This window comes from Drosophila elegans, unplaced genomic scaffold (assembly GCF_018152505.1).
Source record: "Drosophila elegans isolate 14027-0461.03 unplaced genomic scaffold, ASM1815250v1 contig_476, whole genome shotgun sequence".
NCBI classification, from domain to species: Eukaryota; Metazoa; Arthropoda; class Insecta; order Diptera; family Drosophilidae; genus Drosophila; species Drosophila elegans.
The window spans coordinates 21898192-21923310 of NW_024545863.1; the positions used below are offsets into that span (position 1 = coordinate 21898192).

Genomic DNA, 25119 nt, shown 5'->3' on the forward strand with positions numbered 1-25119 from the left:
CGCCGCGAACGAAATTGTCGTTGCTGCGCCCGCGACGCGAAGCTGCGCCACGGAAAACTTTTAAAAATAATACAACGCAAAAACTAAACAAAAAACGGTCGCGAATGCGGCGTCCAACAACAACAATAAGCGAAGCCAAAAGTCAAGCAACTAGAATCGCTAAGAGGGAAAAATTCAACTGGATTGCAATTGGAAAACCGAAATTCGTATTGATTTTCTTGTTTGTGTGTGCGCGGGTCCGTGAAAAACGCAACAAAAGCAAAAGCAACCACTTCCAGACTTCCCAATCAGCCACTTCCTTTTCTTCCACCTAGCGGTAATCATTGCCAATTGGAACCGCGATCTTTGCTTTCCAGCAACAGCAACAACAATGTAGACAAGTGGAAGTGTTTTTGTTGTGTAGTTGTAGTTACTAAACAAGATAAAGTGAGAAAGGGAGAGATACAGACAACAACAAAAGCGAAAGTTTTATTAAGTGCGTTTGTATATGTGTTGTATTATGTGGTGTTGTGCGAAAAATGGTGGATAAATATAGGCAATAATAAATGCAAATCTTTGCTAATAAAAGGGTATTTCGGCAAAAATCGCTTGATAAATTATAAATGCAGGGAGTGGCCGGCTAAGTTGGAATTTTTCGGCTAAACTTGAAGCTCACAGGCAACGACAAAATGTGGATACCTTCGAACAACAAATACGGAGTCGGTGAGTAAATAAAATGAAATGTACCACCCACTCTTCCTCCCAACCACCCACCACCCCCCGCTGGGCGTCACGCGCGTGGCCTTTGTTTTTATTGTTGCCTTTTGCGGCGATTCACGCTTTTTTCCGCGAATTGCCGGATACCAACCACCCCCACACTTTTCAGGAGGGGAGGAAAAGCGATTTTTCTACTTATTTTTGTACACAAACTGTTTTGTAGCATCATCATCCCTCAGACCACCGCCCCCCGCCCACTGTCTTTCGCCCCACACCCCCCTTTTCCACCCATCATGTGTCTCAAAGAGATTTTCCTGTTTGTTGTTGCTGCCGTGCTGCGATTTGATGTGTTTGTATACACAGTTTTCCTCGCACACGGTTTTCCCGCACAGCGCTTTTCTGTCGCGTTGCCAATTTCCCAGCCCAGGTGCTGCCAATTTAAATGCTTTCGTAATTACACACCTAAAAAAATACATCTTAACAATGAAATCATCTATCTATGAAGTTTATTTTGTATTGAAAAAACTAAAGCAGAAGAAAGCTGATATTTAAAGTGGTACATATGTATATAACTTATAAAACCAATTTAGCTCATTTAACTTCAAATTTTTATTTTTTTGACTAATTTTAAAATCTTACAATATTTTAATTTTGCAAAGCTACAAATTTGTATATTTAAAAAGTTTTTAAATAAATAAATTGATGAAATACTTCATATAGGGTCCATATTTTACCCATTACCACTGTTTAACCGCCGCAGAAAATCAAGTTGCGTGTTTTGATAACACACATGTGAACAATACAAGTAGATCTTGGATATTCTTTGTGCGTACTTAATGCAGCTTTATTGTGCTTGTTGTTTTCACTTCAACTGGATTTTCACATTATCTCCGTATTCGTCACACTTCTCGCTTCAATGGCATCGCTTAACAAATTACTAAGGGGGCAGGGCAGGGAAGTGGACAAAAAAATAAAAATAAAAGACCCAACGACAGAGTGATTGTCTGCCATCTTCAGTAGCGGACTCTGTGCCAAGTTTTATTCATTGTGCCGCTTCAATGGTTCTCTGCCCAGATAAGCGCCAATTTTCATTGTTGATGGTATACTCTGGTCAAAGGCATGTTCCTCTTAATGTAAGGCCAACAAATTCGATCCAACAGAAGAGAGCTATAACACTAACATTTATAGGTATCAATAATATCAAAATTTTATGACATTATGGAAAAGTTTATATCTAACGTTTATTAATATTTTGTTTATTATTATTTTATCATTCTAAAAGATAAAGATAAAAGATACAATTAAAAGACACAAATGAATATACTTTTATACTTGACTTTTAATTCAGTGAAGCAAAAAGTGTAAGGGTGTTTTGTATTCGGCAATGCCATTCAAATATTCTTTATCATTGCTTCGTTGTTGTGTTGCTCCAGTTCCCCTACATTCGTGGAGACAGCTTTTTGCTGCTGTTCGTTGATGTTTGCTCCACATTTAACCCGGCAAAGATTGACATGAGAGCGGTCAAAGTTTACACAAATCAATCAGTCACTCGTCGAGCAGCGATCCAGGCTGTGTTAACATCATTAGCGATTCGTTTCGAGGCGCTGCCAAGCCAACACCCTAACCTTGCACAATGCCCGGTTCCTCCCCTTGTGTCACCACCACCGCCTCCTTTTAGTTCCAGTTCCTTTCTCAGTGGCCTTTCATCTGCAAGCGCCACGTGCTGGGCAACTGCTGGGCAATGACTTCATTGCCAGCGCACTCTTTGTCTCCTTTTTCCCCTATAAGTAATTATTGTACCGCTGCTGCATATACAGGCGAACATCAATAACTTCAAAAGCACCATCTGTTATAGGAAGGCATTTTTAAATTTATTATGGCTTACCTCACTTCTGTTGGGGATTGTCGGAAGTTATATGAATATGATCGTATTTATAATTTAATAAACCTGTTAATTATTTGAACCCAAAAAATGTCATTAAATAAAGAAATACAGTCTTTGCCAAGTTTCTTTAACTCAAAAAGTCTTTATTTAAAACAAGAGACTTAATCTGACAATCACATTTATTATGTTTGCTTTTAGAAATTGTTAAGGCGAGGAAAACGAACGAAAACGAGTACAAATCACTGTATTTAAGCACAACTTTGACCATAAGGCTCTTACAAGGTATTTTTCATTTTCCATCATGGGTCTCCACATGCTAACCCCTCATTTGGCCAAACAAAAATATATTCACTGAAAAGTTTTACAAATCTTTGTTTACTATAGGAAGTTGAATATAAAAAAGTTGAACTGGAAGAAGTCCGACTGTAGTTGTTGCCCTCAATTGCGCATTGAGTCGAGTGCGCAATGGTGACAATTCTGCGGAGCAACCCTCGGAACTCTGTGCCTGGCCATGCGGGTCACTCCATTGGGGAGTTGCGAACTTAGATTTGAAGCTGAAAGTTTACGCAACTTTTTTGGCAAAAAATATAAATGAATTTGGGGAGGGCAAAGGAAGGCCCAGCCTGCGGCACCGGATGTTGCCTCCGACTTTCTGCCTGCCTGTCTGCCTTTTTCAGTGAATTCCGCTGTCGCTGCGGCAATTTCAGTTTCAACTTTAATTTAATATTCATTTTATGCATTTGGCCACTGGAGCCGCGCACAAATTTGTGCAGCGCTTCCTTCCTTCAGAACGCACAACCGCACACATGAGTGCGCATAAAATTGATTCATTTCCATTGTTTAATATGCTTGGCGGCAGCATTTTTTGTTTGTTTTTTTTCCCCCACCCGTTTCGAGTTGTGCGTATGAAACACTCGTCTATTTGAGTTGTACTTCCATAATTCGTCTTTAACGATTTATTTATGAATTGCCATTTGTGGGACACGCGGCGTATGATTAACAACCCGAACACACGCACACTCGAAATTTATCAGTATATCGCATTTGGGCGCATTATCGGTCACATTGCCGGATAGACGGGTGTCCCCATCCGTTGGCTGATTTATGTTAATGCAGGCACAGTGGGTTTGTCTACGAAAAGGTACTGAATTCCCCCCCTATAGGAAGTGACCCCTTTCTTCGATAAGCCAGAGGAGGTAATAAGTTACCTGTCCCATAAAGTGTTTAAATACGCCAGAAGTAAATATATTATACAAATAATTAACAAGTTCTTCCGGTGGTGCACCAAATAGAAGGTGAATTGATGGGAAAGGGTCAATAACAGTTGCTGTTTATTGATTGGCTTGGTTGGGTGGCCTTAAAATATAAATTTCCAAAAATGAGCAAGCAAATTGACAGCGCCAAATGTGCGCCATGTGGATTTTAAATACTCATTTACATGCAAAAACAAAATGCAAGCAGTAACAAAAAATAAACAAGTGTGCAAGCACTCAATTGAGTGGCATATATGAAATGCATTTAATTACAGTAACATCGAGAGATACAAAATGCATATAATAAGCACATATTTTCAGGCCCCAGCAATACGCGTACACATATCTACATACCCATTTATTCTCCAACTGATGGCACTAACTCACAATTATAATAAAATCCACTTGACAATGGAGGGAACTCGCCTTTGTTTAGCTGGGAGTTCGCTCTCTGTGAGGAGCAAGTGCGCCAGCATCCATTCAACCAACTCTATTATTCAGACAATGTCTGTGATAATGACATCTGATTGACATTTGGGTCATGCTTCCTCCTTCGGACAGGTTTCAAGCGATTCCGGCAAACAAAGAAAAGTGTTTGAACGGGTTTTTTATACCTCTATTTATTTTAGCGAAATTTGCATTTGAAATCTATTCACTTCTAGGCCAGACATAGACTATAGCTTAGTTTGCACAATTGCAGATAGGCTATAAGGTCATTAATTTATCAAGTATTTAGAATGTCAATGTAAGCTCTGTAGGTGAAACTGGATTACTTTCAACGCCAAATTAATATTTTAATTTAAATATATTCAAAATGACTGGGACGAATTTTTGAATGTGTCATTGATGTTCTGAATGCATTACCTACAATGCTTATTTATTTAAAAACTGTAAGCTTAAAGTTATAAACTCACACATTGTCTTTTTGACGCATGTGAAATATAAACTCGTATATTTCACAGCATTCGTATTGTGGATCCGCTAATGCGCAATGTAATAATCACCACTTTTTCTTCCTTAGAGAAACAATGTCCCTACCGATTCAAAGTTAATTTTAGTGGTTTTAGGCCAACCACTTAACCCACATTCGGGCGGTTTCCCTTTCCGCAGTCGGCGAGTTCCACTTTGTTGGCGACCTCGTATTGTTGGTTATAACACAATTAATTAATTAAATTCTTAACCCTCCCCAGAGGCACTTGGGTGCGGATGCGAATTCGCCGGGGGGGGGTCAAGTGTGAAGATGGGCTCCCATTTGTGGGCTGCCCGCCACGCCCCTGCAAGTCGCCCAGTTCATGTAATCCATTTGCAGTTGAGCTTTTGCTGCGGTCTGAGTCGCAGCAAGTAGTGCCGGCAGTGCCCTCTCTCATTCAATTTAAAATTATTTTCCGCCTATGGCCCCCTCTGTTCGCCCCTCTTCCATTTCGCATGCACTTGCCTTAACGACTTTTTTATTTAAATACGTTTGTTGACATTGCGGACTTGTTGGAGTGAGCATTGTGCTCTCTGTTCTGCTCCTTCTTTAATATCTCCCCCAGCGTTTTACCCCATTTTTCCCTTTGTGTGCTGGCAAACAAAAAGAGTGATGTAAGCCAAGCCTTCTGGGATATTGCATTCATCGTAAAAGTAATTATGCGGCTCAGCCCTATGATGATCCTGCCAATTTCCAGTGGCACTTCAACTCAACTTTATTAAATTTAATATTAAATTTCCCTAAGCTTGCTAAATGCTCATTAAAATTATTAATGCACGTAGAGAAAAAGATTACATTTTAACCTTTGTCGCCTGAAATAGACATTAAACTTTAAGTTAGCAGTAACCAAGTACTCAAATATAGAACGACGTAAGATGTTTTTTTCTGATTTTAATAGGTAAACCCTAATTAAAATTTTAGGAAGCAGGCCCAAAAGTAGACAGCCATAAAGGAAAAATACCACTTTTTATTTTTGCAGCTCCATTTTTTTGTGAGTGTATTTTGAGGGGATTTTCCAGGCTTTGAGTTTTAGCTGCGTGCCAGACCGACGCCTGCCTAATGTGACTGACCTAAATAGTGCAAACGCTTGGCTGGCACTTTGGCACTTTGCCTACTCCGCTGCGGAATCCGGGATGTGTGAAACGTACACTAAGCAAAAAACAATATTTCAAAAAACATATAGACTTAATATGGTACCTTAAATAATAGGAACGTTTAAGAGGATTTGGTGTGACTAGAAACAAAGCTTGTTAGATAATAATGTCTCCTTAAATTTAAAGTTTCAGACTATATTTCGGTTATAAATAGGTACTTGCTAAACTATTCATTCTTTTAAAGTGAAAAAAATGTGCATTATTTTCAAAGTGCCGAAGTGTGGGCATGTGTGCTCATTTTCTGGAGTGTTTGCCCCCGCCAGTTGAAGTGCCAAGACCGGAGCGATGCGAGGTCTTCAACTGGCGTTTTAAATTATAAAATACTTGCTATTTAGCATCCCCAGAATTCATTTAAATCAGTCTGTCGCATTCGCGACGAGAAGCTCAAATTGGAGCCAGTTAAAGTCGGTTGGCAGAGTCGAAGCAATAACTGAAATAAAGACGAAAGAGACTCTGGCAAAGGCAACGGCATATGGGCAGCAGCAACCATAAAGCACTTGAAGTAGCAACAGCAACAGCAGCAACATCTACAGCAGCAACAGCAACAGCAGCAACAGCAACAGCTAGAGTAGCAACAACAGGAAGCAGTTTGCCCATTTTCATGGCACTGAAGCATTTCATTTTACATCTCCCCGCCCCCAAATCCCGCCGTCTGTCTGTCTGTCTGGGCGTGCGTTTTATTAGCTCCTTTCGTTGATATGCTCATGCCGTGCTCGCTCGTTTGTCTTTCAACAAGGGAGCCCACATCTACATACACATACACATCCACATTCACGTCCTCATCCACCCAGCCCCACAGACACCACCTCCACCACCAGCAGTATAAGCAACAGCAACAGCAGTAGCACCACCATCATCATCAACAGCACCACCCTAGCTGGGCCGGGTGTTTCGTCTTGCGGCGCCTCCTATACTAGAGTGTGTGCCTTGCATTTGTAATTGATACACGGCGAAAAATCGGACATGACCCGCCTGGAATTTCAATTAGCCTTGTGTATTCTAAGATCATGACTGATAATAAGGGAAATTCCAGGCAAAAAATTCTTGTAAAATTCGCTTGTTATCCCTGAATTTAATTCCGAGAACACTAATTCACTAATGAATACATTTATTATCTAAAATCATGGACATATCATGAATATGAAATAAAGAATCTGTTTTAAAATGGAAATCAAAATGTATTAATCTTTTAAGTTTAACATTTTATTTCCAATAAACTTCTCAACAAAATAATTTGCTGAACTGGATGGCGGAGGTCAGTAAACTCAATAAAAAACAATTAAGAATTAAAATCCAGATTCCAGATGGCTTTTTTCCCATAATCGAACGAACGATAGGAATTTTCCGACATGTGGGTTCTAGGCAAAAACCAAAATTGGCAGTGTAGTCGTTACCATGGCCACCATATCCAACGTTGCGGATGTCTCCAGCAGCTTTTCCAGCTCCAGTTGAAGCTCCGGCTTGGAGTAAGCTTCCATTTGAGTTGGAAGAGCTGCGAGCCAATGTGTTCGATTGCCGGCGTGCTGGCCAAGTGCTGCTCATTGTTCCGTGCTCGACAAAGAGACACCCCCACATACATACGCATGGCTCCATAAAAATACGTTCGGATGCATACATTTTCTTTTCATAGCCATTTGCCTATTTATAGTTGAAGTATTTATTGTTGCCGGGCCACTCGTGGCATGCTCAAGTGGCCACTCATGGGGGCACTTTAATTGCCACGCCGTCCATCCTGGGGCAATGTCATGGCCAAGAATGGGAAACGCAACTGGTTGTAATCCAACCACATCTAAGACTAACTTTTCCTGCTCTAATTTTCATTTTCCCATTTTTGCTTCCCCCACAGCCATCCACAATTGGCATGGCGATGTCCGGTTTGGCCTGGCACTGGACGTCGGCGATTCCGTGGACATTGTGGAGGAGTGCAAGCACTGGTATCGCGGCTCGTGTCCCCGAAAATCTCGGGCTGTAGGCCTCTTTCCCAAAACCTACATACACATCAAGGACCTAACGAAAATCGATCCCGTGGTCGCCGAATGTACGCAGGTTCTGCGCGAATGGTCGGAGATCTGGAAGCGTCTCTATGTGGTGAGTCAATAAACGATCGATAATAGAGTTCAAAAGTTAATCGATTTTAAATCTATTTCAGGATCGCGAGGCATACAAGTTCCAAACCCTGCGCAAAGTTATGTTTTCCATATTGGAAAGTCGTCGGGAGCTCTTGAGTGCCACCATGACTCAGGATCAGACACTGGAGCTTCAGATGGTTGTGGTTTCAAAAATCGACTGGGGCAATCGGTAAGTTTGGAGATGTTTAGAAAAGAGGTAGATAATAATCCAGAATGCCTTTAGTTTAAAACTACATCAATGATTATTTTTCTCACAATTTAAGCTGGTGAGCAAAATTTCAATAGCTCTTAAGGAGCTCTTGTTTATACAAATTCCCAAAGATTGCGTATTAATTCAGTCGTAATTCAAAGCACTAGCAATAACAATGTAAAATCTGACCTTCATGTTTATAAATTACATAACCGTTTCCCTTCATTAATAAGACGGGAGTTTAGCTGAAATTGTATATAGAATATTTATTACAACTTTGAACTTAGATAGCTTGGGTTCTCTTTTGCTTTATGTAAAATGTGTTCTTTTCTAGCAATAATCACAATAATTTTGTTATAAACAAAATTCCTTAAAATTACAATATATCTGTAGACTAAATGTTAGGACAAAAATAGCGAGAGCATTGTGTATACTCGTTTAAATATTCATAATTATATTCTTCGTCGTACTCGTATCATTCGATTACTACAATTTTATATAGATCAACGTTTCGTGAGCGTGCGTGAGCGATAAGCAGATAAATTAAGCTGCATAGGTATTCCTCATTAAGGGATCGATCGATCCGAACTATCCACTATCCACTATCGAGCTAACTGTTAAACTTAATTGTATATTTAAAATGGCGCATCATTGTCAACGACCTAACTACGATACCAAGTAGCAAAATCGTTTAATGGGGTCCTCCTTGTCCACCTCGTCGTTCAATCTTCAACCTACAAATTGCACGGTCTGCCTATGTCCCCCTCGCATTATTATCTCCTATCTCGATGTCTCACTCTGTGGCTCACCTCGTGTCAATGACGAACAGCATGCACCTGTCTTTCACTTGCCTACGACCGAATTCAAAGTTTATTTTCTTATAATTTCGCTAAATATATTTCGCATAGATTATTACTGAGTTGGATGTCCGAAAGTGCAACTGTTGATTCGTTCTCTTGCAGTCTGTGAGTGGTGGAAATGGAAATGGAAATGCCTAACCTCATGACACACAACTCTCTCTATCGTGTCCCCCCTACAAATATTATTGAGAAATCATTGAAATCATTGTTTTTGAAGCCACCGCGGGGTGTGGGCTCATGTCTCCGTCTCCTTGCCGCCGCCGAAGCTCTCCACGGGCGGGTATATCGGATGGCTGATGGGGTTCATTTCCAGGGTCGATGGGGCCGATGGGGTTCGGGATGCTCCGAGCAGGCTGCAAAGCTGCTGCAGCATATCGCTGTACGATCTTGTGCTAAGATTCTGGCTAAGGAAGTGCAAGATCAGGAAGTCACCAATCTGTTGCGGAAGCATAAAACTCAAATTAAAATGCTGTCTTAGGGAGTCACTTCTTCTGGGAGTAACTCACCTCCAAGCGTCTGACCAAACCGGCAATTTCCTTGCGCTGTCCTGAGCGATAGGAACGCTTGATGATGGTCTCCCGGGTGGTGGGCATCATGATAACCACCAGAGAATACAACACAGCCACGCCAGAGATGGTGGCCAGGATTATAAACCAGAACCTTAGGCAATGAAAGCAATAAGTAATCAATCTGAAGAAAAATATATGTTTAAATGCTCACCACAGGAAGATGTAGATCTTCTCATTGAGGATATTCAGTGCCAGCACACAGAGTGTGTCGTGTTTCTGGATCGATCCACTGGGACCGAACTTGTGGAACGTACACTTGGTTAGTCGGGGGAAGATCTCGATCATGGGATCGTAGCGCTTGTCCTGGTCCATATTGGAGAACTTGACCACATCCGTTCCGTAGGACATAAAAGCACCGCCCAGAAACTTATCCACCATAAATATATTCACAATCACATTGATAAAGTTCAGCAGTTCGCAGAAGAAATATGCGAATGAGTAGCCGTTGTGCGTGTTCAAGCTGTTCATGAAGTACTTGAGGATCCGGTCCTGACGATCCCGTCGATAATCATCCGGCACACTGACCATGCCACGCAGTCCATCGGTGATCATGCGGATCTTGCCATCCTCCATGTTCTTCCAAACCCAGTGGGGCACGTAGAACAAGAGCCCCTGAAATAAAGAACAGATTAGATTGGCCGGAAGTGAGAATTACATTAAATTAAAGACACAAGATTTGTCACGCTCTAAGTGCGCAATAAGTGATAGGTTCTAGATGCATTAAATCTTCAATTAAGCTCACTTTGTAAACGAACATGGTAATTCGGGTTCTTTGGAACTTTTCAAAACGGTGCTCATCTTCGTGTAAATTACGAAATAATAGGAAACTGAGCAATTAAAAACTGTTTTAATGCTGCATTCAGCTTAAACTAAATTTGAGAGAAATTGTGGACACTAACAGTTATTAGATTATATTTATGCTGCGATTTAAAACTCTAAACCAAAATGTATTAATGTAAATTTAAGCAATAATTTATAAACGCACAGATATCCTTCGATATTTTTTGTGTAAACTCACCTGCATGAATAGCACGAATGGCACCCACTGGTAGTAGCTGTGGTAGCGCTTCTCTTGGCCATAATCATTGCCCAAACCCGGTGCAGCCACGTCCGTTCCGATCTGCCGATGCTGCTGACCAGGTATCGTGAAGGTGTAGGTGATCCAGCAAAAAGTGTTGATCACGTGCATGGGTATGGAGCCATCGTTGATGCAACTTATGGGATCGCCTGCAATCGCAAAGATAAAGATAATTTGTAGATCTACATTCGACCTCGCCGCAATTCGAATCGAGAGAAATGCACGCGCATTCCTCGCCAGCAATCTCGCAAGCCGTTCGTCAACGTCAAGTGCCATTAGGGCAATCTCTGGTCCCAGCTCCACAGTCCCAATTTGTCGGGTATGTGGGTGCGGTTGCCATACGGTTACATTTATTACGGTTGCAGGTCGCTCACAGACAGACAGACGGGGCAAAGTGCCTAGGTAGACCTGCAACATTCAGGCGGACGGACGGATATACAGAAAGTCATTTTTTTGGGTGCGCCCCAACTTCAACATTAACTCTGTCTCCACCCACTCTGTTTGGGTAAACAAAGTGGATACAAATGGACGAAGTGCAGACGAGTGGTGGGTGCGGGGGAGGGGAATTCCCAGAAACAACAGTCAATATTTGACTGTGGTTTTGTCAGTTGTTCACTTTCAGAGCACTTCTTTTAATGCACAAATATTTGGCTTGAAGCTGGGCTGGCAGACGATGCCTAAGTCATCTTAAAGTTGTATTTAATAAGTGTTACGTATACTTTATATAAAGTGTTTTAAAATGTTTTGTTGATTAGGCTAGCATTTTTAAAGTGCGTCTTAGACACTTTAATTACTCTTATTATTATTACTTATTTACTTTATATTATTTATAGTGGTCTTGTAGGGTCTTTTTTTAATCACTCCTGTTATGCTCATTATGGTATAATTAGATTAAACCAGCTAATGAATGGCTTTCATTGCTCTTACTGTAAAATTATTCTCCACATTGAAAAATGCGTGGGAAGGTAAACTCATAACTATTACAAGTATCTTTATGTAAGACACTTTAATGAGCCCAGCTTGAACCAGATACATTGATTTCACGCCACTTTCAGACGGAGTACAGGCCACCACCCGTGGCGACCAAAAAAATGAGTCATTCGAATAAATGGCTTAAGCTGAAATCTGATGAACGTGTTGCGGCCAATTTGTGAAAGCTCTGCACGAGTTATTTTTCTGGTGGCTTGTCATTTTTGTTTCGATGGGTTCGATTTCAAATCGGTCGAATCGTATTTCTTCGATTTTAGTGCTGCATTAGCAGCAATGCTGCAATTGCAAGTGCAAACTAGGCTATTCGGGTGCTAAACACTTGCATAGTTGCACTAATTTTGAGTGCAATCGGACTGGAGGAGGTGCTAACTTACCGATCAGATTGTTTGCAGTGACGATAATGCAACAGGTGAAGAGAATGGCGGTCGTGATCCTGTAGTGGCAGCGGAACACCATGTTGTCGATGACCGCCTTGTCCAGCAGATAGCGTATCTTGATGAAGCCGGACACGGCCGAGACCATGCCAAAGACCGCCATGTTGATGGTTGGTGGTGTGCTGCTGCAACGAAGCTAACTGCAAGTGGACCAGAGAATAATAATCAAATGAGCACTCGTACACTGCGAAAGTCGAAAGAATTCCTAATTGAATGCAGCAAAAACAGGTTTAATTGGCCCCCAAGGCACGCTAATTTTACTTATATGAGCAAATTAGGAATTCATTTTTATCTCAGCCGCTTGGGAGTTCTTCATCATAAAGTTGTTCCCTTTGGGACTGGTCTGTAGGATATTAAACAAGTCCCCTTTTTTTAAGTGCACTGCCATCGCTTTTTCTTCGCCATACTTAATTGTGTGCTGTGTTTGCCTTGTGCGTTATCTAGGACAGACATGACATATTCCAAATTATTTCCCAACCATACGTACATATACGAACATATTTCCTCTCCACTCCCAATCTGGGTCCCTAGTACAAGACCCCCTCCTCGTTTGTCTGGGCTCTCGACGTTATCGTCGACAAGCCGCACTTACAATTAAGTAAGTGCTTGGGCAGTGCCGGAATTGTTTGCTGAATATCGCTGGCATAGCTGCTGCTCTCTCTCCTCCATTATATGTTGTGCAATCTAATCTAATCTGCGCTAAGCTCGGCTAGGTTGAATGCCCTCCCCTCGACCCTCTATCCTCTACCTTCTGTCCTCCATCGCTCATCCAATATAGCTAACAAGTTCATCTCAAGAACTTGGTCTCTCACAACCGGTACAGCTTTTTTGTCAACCCACGCATAAATTTCACTTTGTCCCCGCCGAACCCAAAGAGCCCAAATCACTTGGGGTTTTGTTTTCTTTTTCCACTTTTTCGGTGCTTTTTGGATTTCAGTTCAACTTTTCGACTCGCCATGGATCAGGTTCTGGTTTTGGTTTGCTTTCTTCTTGGCTCTTTTGTTTATATGCAAATTTTTTTTCGGCCTTTCGGTGCTATTGTGTATTTTATGTGTGTGTTTTGGCTGTATTTCATTTCGGCACGACAGATCGTATAACTCCGTAACTTCGAGAGCAACACGCACACTAAACACACACCATCGTGCGCAGAGCACATAGAGTCGTCTCTGTCGCACGCATGCGAGCAGCAATTAAAGTCGCAAAGTATCTGTATCTGCGCAACGGCAGCTACTCCTTTTAAATGCATCAGCTTCTGCACTGAACATTCAATCTTACCACGGCACACACACACACACACACACTCACACACAGATGCGAGGAGAGCACTTCATTTCAACCCAACTTCAATTCTTGCCTCTTTTCTTTCAATAAATTTTTTTTTTCGAAAAAAAACAAAAAAAGAAACTGGTTTTAAGGTATTTTCTTTTTGGGAGCGGAGCGGGCTCGATCGGATCCGATCGGTTGTTGCCACTGTTTCTCTCTCACTTTGTTTCGTTTTCCTTGGAGGTTTTTTTTTTGTCTGAAGGTGTTGCTACCAACATTGGCAACAGCAACCTGCCAGTTGGCCAGAACCGAACTGCGACGACCCCTTCGCACACTTAAGTGATTCTTTTGCTCCTGGCCGTGTTTTTTGAGCTCTCCGCTCGCATTTTAATTTATTGCTGCCACTTTGACACTTAGGAAACTCGTTTTTTGCTACCTAAATTTATTATTACTGGCTGTCGTTATTTGTGGTTTTTTTTGTGTGTTTCTTGTTGTTTTTTTTTAAACTTTGTTGCAAATTTAAGATTTCTATTATACACAAGTACAAACACTCGCACACCCAAGCAACTCGCACACACAGACAGACTCAGCTGTGGAGCTGGAATTGCATTCGTAACTGCATTTTGCTGTGGTGTGCGTGCAGCTTGGTGGTTGCTCAGTGGTGCTGAGCTCTGATTTCAGACCACTACTCAGTACTGAGCACTCAGTGTTTAGTATTCAATGTTCGGTATTCGGTGGTTCCCATACCCGTATCCGTATCTCGAAAATATGCAGCTGCTCTCAGCGGCGTTCAAAAACCTACTGACACCGACGCCAGATTCCCAGAGCCAGCCGAACGAGCCACGATTCCCGTTCGGAGTGCGAGTCTCTCTTCCAAACTGGGTGGTTTTCCCTCTCCGACGGAACGACGGAACCAGCGATCGCAGCTGGTTCCCGCTCACAGCTCGAATCTACGCTCAAGCTGCACTCGCGCATTACCATTTACCTGAGACCCGGCATTACCTGTAGATATCGACCCACCCAGCCACAGCCACCTTAGGTCGCTCAGGTAGCTCACTCCGATTCTCCGATCTCCGAATTTCCCTCGATCTTGAACCGACCTAAGCACGGCGGTGCAAACGTCTGGATTGGAAATCTGTAAATCCATTGATTAGTTAGGCTGAGCGGCAGATTTGATTGTTTTCTACAACTCTATCAACTATGAAGATCTGGATTTTAGATTAAGCTGGCGTAGCACAACAATTCGGAGTCAGAGTCATTCAGACTAAACAAAATTTTGAAACACAATGCGCACAGAACTGGAACTCCCAATAAAAGGCTTACGAAACAAAAGAGATATCCAAAAATAGGCAACAACGCTTGGGAAAATTAAAAAAAAACGCTAGATTTTATACAAAATAATGAGTAACTTCAATTTTTCAAAAGAGTATTCTGTTAATAAATAAAACTATATTTGTTTTTTGGAATGTTGTTAACATTTGTAGTAAACTTAATAAGCTTTTTGGAATATCGTGAAATTGTGTTATTGTGCATACAAATTCTTTATGTACCTTTTAAGGTAACACAAAAGAGAAACTTTCACTTTATGCTTATTACTCAATCCCAATTTCCAATTTCCCAATTTAGTTTGTGTTAATTCTATTAATCATCTGTTTATTTATGAGTTCTTTAATTCAAAGACAGATAAATGAAATTAATGAGGTATACCCCCAGTACTTTGATAATGCCCCTTTGTCTCTCATTATAAAATTGTATTTTAATTAATTCCGAAGAACCTTAGGCTGCATGTCCATTTAATTTATCGCTACTCCCATGTCCACCAAATCCTCTGGCAGCACAGACGCCGCTCTGAAGTGGCCGCCAAGTGGGTCTAAGGAACTATTCGTATTTCAGGGTTAAACGTGTCGTCGTCGTCGCTGATCGCACACAGCCTCACGAAGGGTCCAAAATGAAGATCCATTTGCATGCTGAGAGCTAGACAAGCATCGCCAAACTTGTTGCCAGGCATTCCTCCCATGTCCCCTGATCCCAGGATCCAAGTTCGAACTACTGCCTTCCCTGCCAGTAAAAGCAGCAACTCCCTGACTGGCGGAATGACTCAGCTTGGCATGCCTGCTGGTTCTTCAGTCAGTCTTGGCCATAATGAAATGGCATTTCGAAATGGCTGCTGCTGCTTCTGCTTGGTTTCTTGGTGGTGCGGTGGTTCTGTTCTGGAGCTGCTGTTTCCATGTCCTGAGCCTCAGCGCTTCACTTCGCTCCTCCCCACGTTGCACTGTTTGTTTATTGTCGATGGCTGGGTGCCTGATGCCTGGTTGCCTGTGGCCTCTTGCCAGAAATGTATCTGCGGGCTACACCTTTTATAAAGACATTAAATACGAAATATATGGCATGTGTGATTGTGATATGCCGTGTATCTGGGCCGCTGGCGAGGCGAGACCCATAGATACAATGCCATCGAACACGTTGTTGTTATTGCTTTTGTTTGTGGTTGACAGCCCTGCTTATCGAAGTGTAAATAATTAAATTTTTCTGTATCGTCTGGGTCTCCATCTTGTTGCGTCTTCTCGCCTCGTTCTGTTTCTGTGGTGTCACATCTTCATAGATTCCCTCGCCACTTCAGGCGAGGCTTAATTAAAAATGAATTTATTCGGATAAGCGAAGCATCTTCGATTTTCGGAGGTATATGTATATAACTTTTGCCTTTCACTTGTTGAGCTTTGGTTCAGGCACTTAATTAAAAACGACTTAAAGTGTTCATTACCAGCATGGCTACCGTTTGGGTTTTGGCGGGTCCCGAATCGCCGCGCACGCGCTCCTCTCATATTTGTATCCATGAGATACATTTTCGAGTCGCAGTGCTTCATTTGGTCACGTCAACTCAGAGCCACAACTCCCGGCGTAACAGAGGTGGCTCAAACCCCACACATATGTATTGTATATATTTTCATGGCGAGAGAGCGCCATGAACATTCCCCAGAGAACTTTAGGCCTTTTTCTCTGCGTTTTTTTGCTTCTCTGGGTCTCTACCACTGGGTTTTCTCTACTGGTTCCGGTTCCAACATGGAGATTCTCTCTCTCTCTCTCTGTATTCGCCGTTTATTCTCCCTCTCTCAAGTTCACCTGAGTCTGAGCCAGAGCCAGAGCAAAGCCGTTTAGGCCTCGTTAACAGCAAAACGGCTTCTTCGTCTGGTTCTGGTGGGAGGTTGGTAAAAGATGCCCATGCTCATACCCGGCTCTCTCTGCGTAAGCCAGGTAGAAGACGCAGCGTAGCCGAGGTAGCAGCATCGTCAACGACGTCGCGACGTCGGCCAACATATTGCCGATGACGTTGGACGATTGTGTTGGCGTTGGCCATCGCTACGAACCTGGCCCCAACTCTGGCCTCTCCTTTCCTCGACCACTTTTCCATCTTCTCGTATGCGCCACCGGAATGCCGTGAACCCATTAGCTGTGTAGTTTTTTGTGTACCTCTGTAAAGCAGCCGAAATTTATGCGTCATGCAGGCCATGCGATGTGAGTCCATGATCCGTGCATGATCATCATCATCATCATCATGTAAATTCCCATCGGTAGCTGCCGTACAAACAGCAGGCACGTACTGGCCATAGATAGTGTGAAGTTAATGATCGACCCAATCCATTTAGATACGATCTTTGTCGATATATGTCGATTGATTTTCGGTTTGAGCTACTTTCCGAAAGTTGAGCGGACTCATGACAGGTTCTCTGCCTGCCTTGGCACTGATTCATTTGCATGAGTAGCAATAGTTGCTCAGAACCGGGGAACTGGAGATTGTATAATGAACTGGAGTTCTTATACGCGAATATGAACATAACAAACTTATCTTTTATTCAAATAAATGCAAATAAAATTAATTATGATATATATATTAAGTGCGATTAATAATATTCAATCAAATTTTTGAACTTTGAGTACAAATATTTATCCAAAGAATTAGGTAAATTAAATTCGAATTAAATCAATGTATTATTTAAGGTTTGTACTTTATTTTAAGAGATCTCTCATGCTTATCTTGAACCCTCTTGAATTCTTCTAAAACAAATCTCCATTCCCTTCGCGGCTTGTTCTATTTATGGGAATATGCGGTGATTAATGATGATCGCCCATGATGACTGACCAAATTTGTATTTAATTCTTGGCGCTCCGCACGACTCCGTCGAGCGACAATTAATTACGAATGCGTCAATTTCCTTAAAGCTCTGATGGTTTTCCAAACAACCAACTGGACTGGACTTGGTTCCCCTCAAGTTGCAGCTCCCACGTTTCATTAATTGAAATGTGTCTTTCGTATCGGAACGTGACAAAGTGGCAAAGTTGTTTTAGCTGGGTGTTTCCTTCCTTCCCCAACAACGCTATCAATCAACCTTCAAATGCTTTTCGATCTTTGCAGCAAACTCGGCCTGGACTTGGTGCCCAGAGAGGGACCGCTGGCGGTGGATCCACATGGCATCGGCATCGTCAAGCTGTACAATGTGCACGTGAGCAGTGCCGACAACGCCAAGGCCTCCTCGGTATGGATCTTCAAATTCAATAATATTATTACTATTACTTAAATTCCTTGTTATTCGATGACCCACAGAGTCGAGGAACTTTGAGGCGTAAGACGCAGCGCAAAATCCTCACCCACCATCTGTACTTTTGCATGCGCGACTTTGGCCATCGGATAGGCGGCGATGATGCGGAGGTCTATTTCTTTCTCTACGACGGCAGTCACATGCGACCACTGTCCGAGCGGTTTCTGGTCAAGATCTCCAAAGATGGTTTCTCCAATTACATTGAAAAGTTGCACAGCAACTGCACGGTGTTTACCGATCTGGGTAAGGATTATGTTTCAAAGATATCGACATCTATTGGTCAATTTAAAGACTTTTTTGATTCTTATTTATTTACCACACTTCTGCTCATAAGTTTATATTCAAAAGTATATTAAAGTTAAAGAAATGTAGTGCTTATTAAATTAAAATCATTTATCTATCTTTAAGGGTATCTAAATGATGATCTTCTGCTCATTAGCTTATATTTAAAAGCAAATCAAAATTAAATAAATACTTGAAAATATAGTATATATAATATATATAGTATATTATTTAAAATTAAATAAATTGTAATTTAATTTCTCTTTAGGGGCGGCTGATCTAAATGAGGATCTGCATTTGGTGGCCGTGGTGATGCGCGTGGGCAAGATCATTCAATCGGACTCCATTAAGAAGATCGAGAAGAGTGGCACCTATGGCCATGGGCCAACCTTTCGTCGCCCGTTCGGCGTGGGTGTGCTCTCGCTGGGCGACATTGCCCACTTCGACAGCAGCCTGGAGCAGTCCTCCGATGAGCGGGAGTACAACTTCAAGCTGTACCAGAGCGAGGAGAAGGACTTCCACCTGCTGCCGGAGCTGATCATCAAGAAGTCGAGTGGAAAGTACTCGCCCATCCAGACGAGTCAAGGAACGCAGGGCATTGTGGTGTCCCTAAAACTGCTGCACGGTGGCTTGGGCCAGGCTCGCCAGGAGCAGCCGCTGCTCTTCCAGGGCTCCACGATCACCAGAAAGATGGGCTTTCCGGATGTCATCATGCCCGGAGATGTCCGCAACGATCTCTTCCTCACCCTGGAACGCGGCGAATTCGAGCGGGGTGGAAAGAACACGGGGAAGAACATCCTGGTGACAGTTGTGGTGCTGGACGAAACGGGCAGTGTCCTGAACGACTGTCTGTGGGGAGCCTCTGGCATGGACCCCCAGCCGCAGTACCGATCCATGATCCTGTACCATCAGAACGCCCCCAGTTGGAACGAGATGCTGCGCCTCAGTGTGCCCATCGATAAGTTTGGTACGGCTCATGTGAGATTCGAGTTCAGACACTGCTCGACGAGGGACAAAACGGAGCCTAAGCTGTTCGCCTTCAGCTTCGCCAGGCTGATGGACACGGGAGGAGCCACTCTGGGCGATGGCCAGCACGAGTTGTATGTGTACAAGTGCGAGGATCCCGCCAAACTGCAGGCATCGAACTATCTGCGGCTGCAGTGTCGACCGCGGGATGCCCAGGCCAAGATGGACTGTGGCGGCTGCTTCAGTCGCAGCTCCAAGGAGGTGTTCGTCCTGCGCTCCCTGCTCTGCTCCACCAAGCTGACCCAGAACGCGGACCTCCTCTCGCTGCTGCAGTGGCGCACGTACCCGGAAACGATACAGGATTCGCTGACGGGAGTGCTGCGACTGAACGACGAAGAACTGGTCAAGTTCCTGCAGGATGTGCTGGACGCCCTGTTTGCGATGTTCTCCAACGAGGAGGGCAACAGCACTCAGCACTCGGGCCTGGTCTTCCATGTGCTAGTGAGCATCTTCAGCCTGCTGCAGAGCAACAAGTTCCAACACTTTCGGCCGGTGATGAACGAGTACATCGAGAACCACTTTGCGGCCGCATTGGTCTACAAGGGTCTCATTACCTCCGTGGAGCACATGGCCGTGTTCATGACCAAGGCAGAGCACCCCGACCCCTTCCAGAAGTGCTTCGGCTCGCTGGAGTACATCTTCAAGCTGTTAATCCAGTCGAGGCGACTGTTTGCCAGGGCCACCGGCGGGCAGTACGAGGACTCGTTCCGCCGGGACCTGCACTCCCTTTTTACGGCCCTCAACGGCATGCTGGCTGTGCCCTCGTACGATGTCATCATTCCCACCCAGGAGGCGCTGCTCAACTCGACGGGAGTGGTGCTGGAGCAGTTGAAGGACACGCTGCCCGCTCCGGAGTTGGGCATGCTGGCGAGGAACATGCTGGATGCCATTCCCCGGGGAGCTCCCATTCGGCTGATTCAGGCGAAACTGCATGCCGTCAAGGATCTGGTGTCTGGGGAGTTGTTCCACGAGGATGGTATGTGGTTTTTTACATTACTTTTTCAGACAAATAGACTACCTTTTCCTTTTTTTATTACAGATTCCCGCACTGTGGTGCTTTCGGTGGCCTGCAAGCACCTGCGAATGCATCTCAGCCGACGCGATGAACTGCGTCTGTGCGCGGAGATTCTGTCAGAGATTCTCAGCCAGCTGTATGATTTGCAGAAGGAGCAGCGGGACAAGGTGACCAACACACTGCAGCACGATCTGGACTCGCTGTGCAAGAACATACTGGGGATACTCATCCGCACCATAAGCATTATCATGGAGGGCTCCAATGCAGTGCTGCCGCAGTTGGTCTCCTGCCTGCTGGGATTGCTGCAGCTGCTCGACGAGACGCACTACAAGCGCTACTGGGACGAGCTGAGTCCCAACAAGGATCCGCGCGACCTGAAGGAGTTCCTGAGCAAGTCCCTGCTGGTGTACGAGGAGCTGCTGACCCAGGACTGGCATGTCTTCCCCAACGACTGGCTGGTGATGAAGCTGGCCGCCAACGATGTGCTGCGCATGTCGCTGGAGGAGTTCGCCAAGCCACTGGTGTACAGGTTCCTGGGACCGCAGGCCTTCGACTCGCAGCTGTGGTGGAACTACTTCAGCCTGGCCGTGTCCTTCCTCACCCAGCCCTCGCTGCAGCTGGAGCAGTATAGGGAGCCCAAGCGACTGAAGATACTCCACTCGCACGGCGACATGCGGGTGCTCATGGGCTTCCAGATACTCAGCATGTGGTCGCAGCTGGGCGAGCAAAAGCTGCACTTCATTCCCTCGATGGTGGGGCCATTCCTGGAGGTCACCTTAGTGCCAGAGCCGGCTCTGCGGAAGGCCACGCTTTCCGTCTTTTACGACATGATGCAGTGCGAGCAGGTGGGTTCCTGGTTTTTTTTTGTTTTTTTACGGCCCTAACCATGGGTAATTAATGTAAATGTAAACGTTAATGTAAATGTGCTCGAACAGGCTGCTCGGGGCTCGTTCCGTTTGGTGGAGAGCGAGCTGATCGACAAGCTGGACCTGCTCATCAGTGAGAACAAGGGTGACGACGAGTACAGGGAGCTCTTCAGCACCATGTAAGTTGCGAAACACGCTTTGCCCACTGTACATACTTGTTTGTAAATGTCTGTAAATATCATATATGACTCACTTCACACTCATTGCAATCGCCATCCATAAAAAGGGAACATCTCAGCTTGGTGTAAGTCTAACTCAGTGCAATTTATCCTTTGCCTTAAGTGTAGTTCTTCCGCTAGCCTCTATTAGTCTCTAGTCCCTCTGTTCTGAATTTATTTCGTTTGAACTTCAACCCCTCTGCGAGATATTTGGCGATCAGTAATTGCATTTCTTGTGTGTTGCCAGTCTGCTGGAGAAAGTCCAAGTGGAGAATCCCAACTGGAAGGATGCTGGCATTGCCTTCATAGGCTCGGTCACCCGACTCTTGGAGCGACTCCTGGACTATCGCAGTGTGATGCAGGGCGAGGAGAATCGGGACAAGCGGATGACCTGCACCGTCAATCTACTCAATTTCTACAAGAACGAAATCAATCGGAAGGAAATGTATCTGAGGTGAGTCTATAAAATTTAAAAATTTTATAAAAAAACTAAATTTTGTACAATCCCGAAAAAAAATGTATTTTTTTAAGATAGTATGGTAGTTATGTTTTTTGGGAAAACAATTTGTTTTAAGAAAAATATAAAATAATTAACGCTGTCAACTAAAATACATGCTTTTTTGTAGAAGAACTTTGAAGTTCCATTTTATTGTCTACTCTCTTATATAAATAGAAATTAATTAAACACAATATAAAGGTTTCAAAATGAGAAAAGAAGAAATAAGGAAGTTCCAGCAGAAAAGAAATATTTAAATTTAAATTTATAATTTTTTTTCCCAGTTAGTTACAAAAAAACTCTCATAGTTTTGAAAAGTTTGAATTTCTGGACATGCTATAAGTAATTAATATAAATTCGAGATGCTGATTGATTTTCTATTCCCACAGATACATTTACAAGTTGCACAACTTGCACCTGCAGGCGGAGAACTACACAGAGGCGGGCTTCACACTCAAATTGTATGCCTCCATGCTGAGCTGGGATCGGGAGACCCAGAGTTTTGCCCCCTTCGACAACAGTGGCCAGCCGGAGTGGCAGCGCAAGGAGCGACTTTATCATGAGGTTAACAACTATCACACTCTTATATGCCATACAAACTAAAATAACATTAAATTATATTTGGTAGATCCTCAAATACTTCGACAAGGGCAAGTGCTGGGAGAAGGGCATTCCGTTGTGCAAGGAACTGGCCCAGCTCTATGAAACACGTCGGTTTGACTACAACAAGTTGAGTGAGATACTCATACAGGAGGCCAAGTTCTTCCAGAATATCCTTACTCAGTTGCGACCGGAACCGGAGTATTTCCGGGTGGGATTCTACGGCATGGGTCTGCCGCTTTTTGTGCGGGTACGTAACTGCACTACCAAACTCCATCTGAGATCTTGGTAATGCTTATTATATTCTGAAATTACAGAACAAGCAGTTTGTCTATCGGGGACTGGAGTACGAGCGAATTGGTGCCTTCACACAGCGTCTGCAAACGGAGTTTCCCAGCGCCCAGATTCTGGGCAACAACAGTCCGCCGGACAGCGCCATCCTGAACGCTCCGGATCAGTACATACAGATTAGCAATGTGCGACCCGTCGGGGATGCGCAGGCCTTGAAGACGGCCATGGTGCCGGTGCCAGAGAAGATCGCCCGTTTCTATGAGGTCAACGATGTGACCCGGTTCATCTACGACCGACCCATGTACAAGGGAACCGTCGACAAGGACAACGAGTTCAAGTCGCTGTGGATTGAGCGTACCATCCTGGAGATCGCCAGTCCCCTGCCCGGAATCCTGCGCTGGTACGAGGTGAAGCAGAAGACCATGCAGGAGCTGACGCCGGTGGAGTACGCCTGCGAGATCATCAGCAATGCCGGCAAGGAGCTGTCCGAGCTGATTGTGCAGTACAAACGCGATCCGAAGAGGAACATCAATCCCTTCTCGATGCGTCTGCAGGGCACGATCGATGCCAATGTCATGGGCGGCATCAGCAAGTACCAGGAGGCCTTCTTCTCCGAGCAGTTCCTCAAGTCGCCGCAGGGTGCCGGCCAGCAGGCGAATGTGCAGCGCCTGAAGGCCCTGATCCTGGAGCAGATACAGATTCTGGAGCAGGCGCTGGAGCTGCATGGCCAGCTGGCGCCCAGCGGAGTGCAGCCACTGCACAATCGACTCCTCGAGCGCTTTACGCAGCTGAAACAGAGCCTGTCCGGCATGGGCAGGCTGAAGAGACAGCACTCGGAGAGCATTGTGAACACGCCGCTGCCACCGTTGCCCACGGAGCAGCGAGTGGCGCAGGCCACCACCGCCTGCTCCAGCTCGAATGCCAATGCCCACGCCAACTATGTCTACGATCTGGACGAGATCTACACGAGACCGGGCGACACAGTGCGACCCGTGGACCCACTCAACTCCTATCAAACGCTGAGCAAAGAGAGCCTCACTATTCCGCTGGAGGACACTGCTGCTCCGCCAGTGCCAAATCGACCGCGTTCGCAAAACTTTATGGCTAACGGAGCCATGGACAGTCCGGAGGTGCCGCCCAAACGGCAGCCAGCTGTAAACTCACCCAACGCTCCGCCGCTGCCACCGCGTGGAATAACGCCGGATAAGCGGGCCTCGAATCCGATGATCTTTAATGACTTTGGCGGCGCCGATGCCGCCGTGGGCCGACGTCACTCCCAGCAGCAGCAGCAGCAGCATGGCCAGAAATACTCCGTGGTGGACATCAGCTACGACGATCCCGAGGCCGATCAGCAGCCGCACTCGCTGCCGCCGAACTTCCAGGACGGCAGTGGGGGTCACCTGAGCGTCTGCTTTGCGCCCAATGACTTCCGCGACTCGGGCATCTCGACAACCAGCTCCAGGGAGCTGAACCACATGAATCTCAACAACCTGAGCGAAGACTCATCGTCGATCTCGGCCGTCACAGTGCAGCATCGGGAGCACTGTCGCATCAGCAGCAACGGCAGCTTGGACTACAACGCCAGTGCATCGATGAACATCACACAGCGCGAGAGTTCGACGAGCTCGTTCGACGTGGAGGACTTCCCGGTACCACCGCCGCCCATTCCGCCCAAATCCTTGGCCATATCCAGCAATGGGGTCACCATGGGCGGCGATGAGGCCCACTCACCGCATCCCAGCTCACAAGCGCACACCACACAACTCAATCACAGTCAGAATCAAATTCAAAATCATTCCACAAACAGTCACCATCATCTCGTCCAGCAGCAGCAGCAGCAGAATGGAGATGGCGATGGTTACAGCTTGCTGCAGCACCAGGTCAACGGGTTGGGCCTAGCCACTCATCCGCCACTGCCTGCTGCTGCTGCTGCTGCTGCTGAAGTCGCTCTACCACCGGCATCTGCAATAGCCTCATCCTCATCTAGTCATCAGCACGATGGCGGCACTTTTTGAGTTACAATATGTCGCTGCCATCATCCACCCGATCAACCACATCAGCCACACAAGCCATCCTCATCCACGTCGACGTCGGACAGCGCGGCCACCGAAACGGCCTCGGAGTCCACGGACTCCAGTTCGTCCAGCCACTCGATGACGCCTCCTCCGCCGCCGCCGCCGCCATCCTGCTACAGCCAGTTCCATCAGCAGGTGGCCAGTGCGCCCCATTACTGCCAGGACTGCCTCTCCTCGCCGTCGC

At 45.0% G+C, this 25119-nt stretch overlaps 2 protein-coding genes across 3 annotated transcripts; one reads left to right on the plus strand and one right to left on the minus strand.

The window, feature by feature from the left end:
• LOC108147178 (dedicator of cytokinesis protein 3) lies at positions 1 to 24875 on the plus strand. 2 transcript variants are annotated; one of them, XM_017273518.2, is made up of 13 exons: positions 1 to 702; positions 7805 to 8046; positions 8108 to 8256; positions 17883 to 18003; positions 18072 to 18309; positions 18617 to 20350; positions 20414 to 21234; positions 21325 to 21434; positions 21542 to 21559; positions 21721 to 21927; positions 22359 to 22533; positions 22598 to 22819; positions 22887 to 24875. In XM_017273518.2, exons 1-13 carry the CDS (start codon positions 669 to 671, stop codon positions 24873 to 24875), a joined length of 6060 nt encoding a protein of 2019 aa, XP_017129007.1. In that variant the 5' UTR covers positions 1 to 668. The 2 variants fall into 2 exon arrangements, with proteins under 2 accessions (XP_017129007.1, XP_017129008.1); XM_017273519.2 differs by lacking the exon at positions 21542 to 21559 and having other exon boundaries at positions 2 to 702.
• LOC108147179 (innexin inx3) lies at positions 8518 to 14321 on the minus strand. The gene is made up of 6 exons (XM_017273520.2): positions 14219 to 14321; positions 12149 to 12348; positions 10725 to 10933; positions 9858 to 10318; positions 9644 to 9797; positions 8518 to 9573 (listed from the first exon to the last, which is right to left on the minus strand). The coding sequence occupies exons 2-6, from the start codon at positions 12309 to 12311 to the stop codon at positions 9373 to 9375; spliced, it is 1188 nt and encodes a 395-aa protein (XP_017129009.1). The 5' UTR covers positions 12312 to 12348; positions 14219 to 14321; the 3' UTR covers positions 8518 to 9372.
• Positions 24876 to 25119: the final 244 nt, after the last annotated feature.